Below are 9,227 nucleotides of genomic sequence, written 5' to 3' on the forward strand. Positions count from 1 at the left end.
TTTCCTGGTTCGACTTTCTGCGCGAGAGCGCCCTCCGGCTTTGAGTATGAATGAAACATACACTGCACGGAATGTTTAGCGCTCCATGATGTTCATCTCGCCTTATTCTGGGTCCGAATAAAACATCAGATCATGCACAGACTATCCTGTCTCTTTGAATTTAAATCTATATTTATTCACACCGGCTCTTGAAAACCTCTATGCGAACACACTTGCCCGAAAAAGTGCGGGGGACGAATTTACGTGATATTAAAAGTGGGGGGGACACGTCCCCCGCGTAATCTACGCCCCTGCATGTATGTTTTATTTTTTAAACATTTTGACCTAATTACTTATTTGTAATCAGAATTGGATTCACTCACGTTCATCAACCTTGATTTTTTATGTGCAACGCCCACATCTCAAAATCAAATCAACAGCCAATGGATATAACAAAGTCCCCGTCCTTCACTTTTTCTTTTTCTATAATAATCCATCATACTTGTATGTACAGTAAAATACAAAAAGAAAAGGTCAGTCATATTTCCATTTCATCACAACTTAAAAAAAGAAACAAATTATACAATTGTGTACATCCCTGCAAAAAAAAAATCTAATCAACTTAAACCAGCTTTTTCTGGTCTTATAGGTTTAAGTTGATTTTAGCTGGTTTAAATTGTCTCACAACCTGGCCAGGCTGGTGTTTAACTAGTTTAGCTGGATGGCCAGCTGAGCAGCTGAAAAGTGTCCCCTCTAAATCCAGCCAATAGACCAACCTGACAGGCTGGGAGACCAGATAATACCAGCAGGCCTAAAAGTACATTTATTTCTTGGGAAGAATGATGAAATCTCTGACGTTTGATTGCAGACTTCAGAATCTGAGCACAGTTGGAGGAACTGTTGAGAAGGAGTCTCCATTAGTTGTCCATGAGATGGAGCTGTCTAGGAGAAACAAGTCAAGTTTGTGACACAACAAGTCAAACATAAATCATTCAATCACCCCTTAAAACAGAAAAACTGCGTGTTCGCATGTGAGCAACATCTTTTTGAGAAGTTTGAGATGTCTCACAAATGATTTAATACTTTGTTGACACCGTTGCTGGATTTGTATTCTAAACTCACGATGATAGAATAACCTAGTTCACTGGTGAAGAGAGTCTAAGCATGAGTCCTGTGAAAACTGGATGAATATCAAAATTATGCCTTCTCAACATTTTATATGATTAATTCTGTTTAAAGCATTTGCTGCTGCATTTGTTTTTGTGGAACTTACTTACTCCCAGAACAGACGTTTGAGAGCAAGTATAGAAAAGAAACAGAAGTCATTAGAAGTCAGTATACCATCAGAATGATTCTGAAACTGATATGTCAAGATAAAACATAAAGTTGCTTTAGCGGCCAAAACTGTAGACGTTAGAGACATTTCTTCAGTACAGAATCAAAATACTATGGTTGATTCAAGTGGTGTTTTCACTATGTTGTCTAAATCCACAGTGTGTTTGTGGAGAAAATGGGATCATGGTGGCCCCTGCACCATTAGCAGCAATGCTGAAGGCTACAGTGGTTTGAATGGAGAGCCGGGTCACATACACAAAGTGCAGTTCGGTACTCTGGAAGGCTGAATGCTCTCTACTTCCGTGTTATCTTTGCCCCCCATGCTTACTCACAGAGCCATGTGGGCAAGCATCCCCATGTGGGTTTTACATTTAAAGGTGCGAAATTACGCAATCACTCTGGTTTATTTCTTGTTGGAAGACCGCACGTTATGAGAAGAGCTACATAATAGTGTACTCTTCCACTCCATTGCCAACGCATTTGCAGCCCCCTCCGCTGCACTTACCGGTCTCCATGGTAATGTAGTTTAATGTACCAATCACAAACCTGGAGTGTGTACACCAGGCCCTTTAAATGCCCTGTTTGTGAGCCAGTGCTAATAGACATGACATAAATCCCAGGCTAGATCGACACAGGGCCTTGACCTGCCACCATGCAAATCTGAATCCCACAAATTTAGCTCTTGGAATAATATTGTGTGCTACGATCTGTCCTTTCCCTGCTAAATGATGGCATGTGTCACTCAGATGTGTGAGAAAAGACTTTATTGGGATGAGACCTGTACTAATAGACCAAGCCTAGTTTGACTGCTCACTGAAAGCCGGCAGAAAAGTCCAGGCGCCATGGAGAATTAATCCTATCTGTAATAGCGGCGCATGATGCGGGAGCTTGAAATGCTTTTAGAGGCTTTTTTCATCTTATAACTTTGTTAATGGATGAATTTATCTTTGAAATGTTGTTTCATGTTCCCTCGAAGATACAGTCCTTAACAATCTCCACAAATGCATTAACCAGTCCATTTATTTTGTATAAATAACTTTGCCCACTAAATGACATTATGGTGATTGATCTTTAGACAGCTAGTAAGGCATTAGACATCATTTCCTTCCCCGAGGTTATAGAGTTTCAGCTCAATATTGTTAAAGGTGCTGTAAGTGATTTGCTAACTTCCGCTACAATTAGATAATACCTTCAACCACACACCCTCTCTCTTAAGATCTATCGTCCCAGCAAACCAATATCTGTAAAAGGTGTTTTCTGAATAGCTAAAAAGGGGTGGGCCGCTTCCCTATACCATTTTTTAGGTTTACAGAACTAATGATATCAGAAAATAGGGACATTCTATGCAAGTCGCTTACAGTGCCCTCAAATATGCAATTGCAAGAAACAATTACGATGGGATATAACCACTTTTTTGCCAAAGCTGATTATGTCCCCACCACTTTATGAAATCCCTGCTAATGGCAGGGATATATTTAATACATCTTACTGAGAAAACTTCTCTGATGACTATTAATTTACTGATGAATATTGATTGAATCTGAGTGAATCTTTTCAATGTTTTGATGAGTGATTTTTGCAGTTGTCGTCAGTGGCACAAAGTGACAGCGCTAAATTCTCTCCCACACACAGTTCTCAGACATGCTCCGATTTATCACCGTTCCACAACTCTCTATCCAAACAAATTTGTTCCCAAACAAATGTTGATATACATCCACTGATGTATATATCAAGCGTAGCTCACATTTGTCAAGCTCGAATCAGCTGACTCTCAGCTGATCCACGTCTACCTACACTCTTAAAAATAAAGGTGCTTCAAAAGGTTCTTCACGCGATGCCATAGAAGAACCATTTTTGGCTCCACAAAGAACCATTCAGTCAAAGGTTCTTTAAAGAACCATCTCTTTCTTACCTTTTTATAATCTGAAGAACCTTCTTTCGCCACAAAGAACCTTTTATGAAACAGAAATGTTCTTCAGATGTTAAAGATTCTTTATGGAACCATTTAGACAAAAAGGTTCTTCTATGGCATCGTGAAGCACCTTTATTTTTAAGAGTGTATAGGGATACGACACCTGTCACAGCATCCATAAGGTCCTTCAGTATTATCAGCAGCTTTCGCATTAGCTCAATAGCTAATTACCCTCCTCCATCCCCAGCGCCTCCTCTTGTCCAGTCAGGATTCAGCCTTCTGATTCCCCTTTGAATCTGACTAATTTCTAAAATGTGCACATTAAATTATTGAATATTAATGATATCTGCAATACATTTATGTTGGATCTGTTCTTTTTACCCTAGGGGGGTTATCGCTGCTCTCCCTGCTCTTATGCATGCGGGAGTTCTTGCCCAGAACAGAACCATACTGCCGATCCAAACTGTCAATCATCTTTGACGATAGTGGTCCTGACAGAACTGCAATCTGGATTCCCAAACCCCTGGACACATCTTAATTCTGGATTGAACTGGTCAGCATGAATGGCTCTTATAGACCTTAGTCAGGTTAGACACCATATGGAATTTAATACGAGGCTGTGAGGGATAGATTTACAGTCTTTACAGTGGCATACACTGTATAAAAGTCCTTGTTAAAATAAAAAAACAACAACATACTTTCAAAACTTTTCCAAATGTTTAATGTCTACAGAAAGTTTTTTGGAAAGATGTTTCATCAGCTGAAAAACTGTCATGTTGTTAAACAACAGTACAATCCATTGAACACACTGCACTTCTATCCATCACAGCCTTGTTTTCATTCCTGTCAAAAATTATGTATGGCAGTACCCTGACTAAAGTCTACTGTAATACAGTACAATGTATAATTGGAATCCAGCTAAAGAATATCCAGATATCTGGATACAAAAAAAGCATGTTACAGTAAATAAAAAGAGCAATTAATGGGTTATTCGCACATAATACATTCTTGTGTTTATAAACTCAAGAGTGGAACCACTGATGAATGGAAAAGAATGCAAGGTCTCAAGACATGTTTTTGAAAGTTGAACAAGATGCTGGAAAAACAGTGATGCACAGCGCAGTGGTCAAAGACATAAGTCTTGTGCATGTTTACATAGAAAAACAACAACAAAAACTGCAGTGGTTCTTCCAAATAAGTAGAAATGATTTTGGACATTTCTAATCATTATGATAATGTTACTATTTCATTTTTTACTTAGCAAATACTCTCCTAGAGAGCTGATTTACATCATATAGACTAAGTATTTATCGAAACAGTAACAGATCATGTTAAATTGCATGTGCTATCCTAATTAATATTCATTAGCAATATCTTCCATGACATCATAATCAGCAGAATCTATGCACAACCTATCCCCCCAACTGTCCCTACCACATTTTAATACAAAGTGGCATCCATTGAAAGATCATGATAAACAGGAAGGAAGGTCTTAGGCAATGTGTATGACACAACACATTTGTGCCTTCTCAAAGTTGATCCTTAAAGCAGCTTCAATACAAAGACTTTCTAAAATAATGAGCAAGAGAAACCACAGAGACAGAACCATCTAAATCAAGACACACAAGAGAAGTATGAGTCACAGAGAGAGACAGGAAGTGAGAAGGAGCAGAAGATCATCCGTGGTCATCCTCTAATCTCCTGGTACTGAGACATAAATCTGAAAAGGTGTGTTCACACAGTTTCCTGCGCTGGCTGAAAGGACACCAGCATGTTCAGGACGGCTCATTACCCCATACACGACTCCAGACCATCCTCGTGGCAGAATCCACCGGTAATGATGGAGCTTCAGCACAGGATTAATGAAGTAACGGTTGTCACATGCTATGGCGCTGCCTGTACATATGTGGATCTGTGAAAGCTGCCACAGGACATGACTGCAAAGTCACCTTCACTAATCTGATGTCATGCACTCGGTGTTTGGGAAAACCAGGCTCATTGGAACACATCGTACTGCAAAATTATATTGTTGCTTCTTGCACATTTCGCACAACTTTGAAAGTGAAATGTCCAGTGGAGCTAATAGTATGTTCATTCTTATCTGAATGTGAATCTGGCAACATTTTATTAGATTGGCTGTTATGTATCACGGTAGTTTAAAATGGTCAAGTGAGTGACACTAAAAGGTTAATGCTCTATAGCATTTGAAAATAACGTATACCACCTATACTAACCTAACCAATAGTGTTAATAAAAGTAAATGTGAGCAAAAACACATTTGCTGAATCATCCGTCATTTTAGCTTGCTTTACGTCTTTAAGCTCTTTTATCGTGACTTGTGTTTCACATGACTCATACCTGGGCGCTCCGCAATGTACAGTGCTGTACCAGGTGAGCTTCCGAGCAAGTTTACCATGTCTGAAAAGCCATATATAAGAAGCTGGTCATGCGATTCAAACTTGAAAATGTATTAGTGGTAACACTTTAGTATAAGGACCAATTCTTACTATTAACCTGTTGCTTATTAGCATGCCTATATTAACATATTGGCTGTTTGTTAGTACTTATAAAGCACATATTCTGCATGACCATATTCTACATCCTTAATGCTTCCCAATACCTAAACTTAACAACTACCTTACTAACTATTAATTAGGAGTTTATTGAGGCAAAAGTCGTAGTTAATGGTTTGTTAATTGAGAACTGGATCTTAAAATAAAGTGTGACTGTATTAGTTTACAAATCATACACCATGATAAATGTGTTTTGAGGTCATCGCATAGTACCGTGCAAGAAGTCACACAAAAATAAGTCTGTTAATTGATAATCTGCCCCTGTAATCATAATTTGTGTGGAATGGAATAAAAGTTGTTGGCATTTTTTACTGACTCTAGTGTTCATTTCAGCTGCAGTGAATAGCATGTATAGGAGTTTTGCACATTGTTCCAATGAGCCTATGTTGGTTTATTGAGCTTCTGATCCGTGGCAAGGCCAGACATTCCAAAGTTGGTGGATTGTAGTGAAATAGTGTGAACCTTTATTCTGAGCGTATGCTCCAATTACATTGTCAATATTATGAGCCGATTGCTCTGTTCCAAAACCTATAGAGCAGCTTCTTAAAGCTTCATGTGCACACCCCTCACAGGAAGTCTGTTACAAAGAGTTGTGCATTAATATGCTGCCTTCTGTTGCCTTGCATAATTGTCCACCCTGTAATGCACTTAAGGCAAGCTTGACACAGAAGATTAAGTGAAAGGAAGTGAGGAATTCACTTCCGATGAGTGACAAAAGGGCACTACTATCTACACTGGACAGTACAGTGCAATACTGAAATGGTGGGTGTGAGCCACTGAATTGATCCATTCAGTGATAAGTGAAACCTGCACCAAGTGGGAAATGTACTGCAAACATTTTGAATTGATCATAGGCAATGCTCTGGCACTGAAGTGTTATGGATGATCTGTGATGATTCAAATTCGAGGTCCTTTCCCAATCCCATCTTCTGCTCTTCTCTTTTATCATCTCCTGTCTCCTCTTCTCTATACTATCTCAATAAAAAGAAAAAAAAATGGCTGTAAAATGTTTTGCCTGTAAGATTTTTTAAAGTCTCTAATGCTCACTAAGGGTGCATTTATTTGATCAAACAAACAGCAATATTGTGAAATATTAATACAATTTATAATAACTGTTTTCTATTTGAACATATTTGAAATAAAAAATTTTTAAAAAAATTCCGGAAAAAAAATTCTTTGATGAATAGAAAGTTCAAAAGAAAAAAGAAATATACATCTTTTCTGAAAAAAAAACAAAAAACAGATGCAATACATGTATTTGTACTATGAATATTCTGGTTATAATTAATTAAAATTTAGCTCGTTTCTGTTCATCACTCTTCTTCTCTGCTGCTGGAACTCATGCCTTTATTACATCCAGAATTGACTATTGCAACTGCATTCTTTATCATCCTAAATCCTAAATATAATCTCCAGTACATCCAGAACTCTGCTGCATGTCTGCTATCGTGACCACATCACCGCTGTCCTTTAAAAGCTGGCTCCCTGTCTCACAATGGATCTCTTTTAAAGACCTTCTCTTTATGCACTAAGCCCTCCATACTAAGACCCCTCAAAACTCAAGCTCCTTCGAAACTAAAACTAAAAAAAACTTCAAATCATTACTCAAACCTCACCTTTTGAGATTGCTTTTAATGTGTGTTGGTTTTATTTTATTGCATTTGTCCTTTTTATCTCTGGTAAAGCAGCACTGAGTACCTTAAAAGGCTCTATAAATAAAATATATGATTAGAAATGTAATAAAAAGTTATATGTTTTGTTTTTCTCATTATTTCCTAATCATACTGTTCCCATAGCTATGCTTGGGTGAACCAAAACTGTTAAAAGAAACATTTACCTATCATTCATTATTTACTCATCCTTATCTCAATCCAAAATGGTATGCTATTTCTGTTATTTTTTCCATAGAACATAAAAGATGATTTTTTGTAGACTTTTCCAACATTTTTTTCCAACAACAAAAATTTTTTTTCCAACAAGTTTCCATTCGCTTGGCTGCTTCAGATCATGTCAGGAATCAACTTAGGGCCAGTTGCATAAACACAACCATTATTTTAAGACTGTCTTAAGAACTGGTTAGACCAGCCAGTGACTAGGAATGTTCAGTTTTACTTTTCAATCTGAGTACTTTTCATCTAATAATTCAATTCAATTTTATTTTATTTTAATTTTAATGAATAAAAGTTATTTTTTAATAGTTTCAGTTTAAAAAAACTGGTATAAGCATGTAAAAGGCCCCAATATATGCCCTCGTCTGTGTTAATTTTTCACCAAAAAGCATCAGTCATCAATTTTTACTGACATGCGGTGGCACCAGAGTGATTAATGTCATGCTGACATTCTTCTGACAGCTCTGTTCCAGAGCCAAGTGGGACATGCCAGGACACTGCTCGGTTCTAGGAATGTTCAGTTTTACTTTTCAATCTGAGTACTTTTCATCTAATAATTCAATTCAATTTTATTTTATTTTAATTTTAATGAATAAAAGTTATTTTTTTAATAGTTTCAGTTTAAAAAAACTGGTATAAGCATGTAAAAGGCCCCAATATATGCCCTTGTCTGTGTTAATTTTTCACCAAAAAGCATCAGTCATCAATTTTTACTGACATGCGGTGGCACCAGAGTGATTAATGTCATGCTGACATTCTTCTGACAGCTCTGTTCCAGAGCCAAGTGGGACATGCCAGGACACTGCTCGGTTATGGATCTAGCTGTCAGGTTTTGATACAATCTAAACTGCTTTAATAACAGAAGAGATTTAATTTGGATCAATTGTTTGATTAGAAAATATTTCAAATTCAGTGCAATGTGACATATTAATGAAAAGTGTACCAAAACCGCCCATTTGGGGTTTGAAGATTAGAGCAAAAGGTTGTAAGTCTCCTCTCAATGTGACTGACAGAAAGGCCCTCAAAGTGCAAGAGCTTTTGCTCAGATTGTTGCATTTGTTGTTGTCCCATGAGCCCACAGGCTGTAATAGCTTTTGTGTCTGCTCTTCTAGTCTCGCTGGGTTCGATTTTAGATATTAGTTCCTGCCAGGGTCTGGCCCACTTTGCTTTGCTGTCTGTGTTCAAACAAAGTTATTATCTAATGAAGGCTACTAAACTGAAAACAGAACTTGTTTTTGTCCATTTGTGAGACAGTTTGGGAGGATTTATCTAATTTTTCACCCCAAACAGTTGCACATTATGTAAAATGGGTATAATTTTTCACGGTCCAAAGATGAACGAGCACAATTAGCCACATGCCTGCCTTGACACAAAACACAAATCACTGAGTCCTACAGAGCACTAAATGTGACCAGAGGCTCAACCATCAGTAACACTCCGATCTTTAGCAATAGAGGTGTGTAAAACTACATACTAGACCTTCAGATATTTATCTCATAAATACGATTTTATCATAGTCCTTACCAAAAAAAAAAAAAA

At 37.6% G+C, this 9,227-nt stretch overlaps 1 protein-coding gene across 1 annotated transcript in view; it reads left to right on the plus strand.

Annotated features, from left to right (window-relative positions):
• Positions 1 to 818: 818 nt before the first annotated feature.
• The window catches only part of LOC107749079 (protein lin-7 homolog A-like), a 46,446-nt gene continuing 38,037 nt past the window's right edge, over positions 819 to 9,227 (plus strand). The window contains exons 1-2 of the mRNA XM_016564127.1: positions 819 to 939; positions 1,474 to 1,584. Of these exons, the coding sequence (XP_016419613.1) occupies positions 819 to 939; positions 1,474 to 1,584 (232 nt within the window). The remainder of the gene's footprint in view (positions 940 to 1,473; positions 1,585 to 9,227) is intronic.

This window comes from Sinocyclocheilus rhinocerous, unplaced genomic scaffold, assembly GCF_001515625.1.
Source record: "Sinocyclocheilus rhinocerous isolate Xijiao unplaced genomic scaffold, SAMN03320098_v1.1 scaffold1642, whole genome shotgun sequence".
NCBI classification, from domain to species: domain Eukaryota; kingdom Metazoa; phylum Chordata; class Actinopteri; order Cypriniformes; family Cyprinidae; genus Sinocyclocheilus; species Sinocyclocheilus rhinocerous.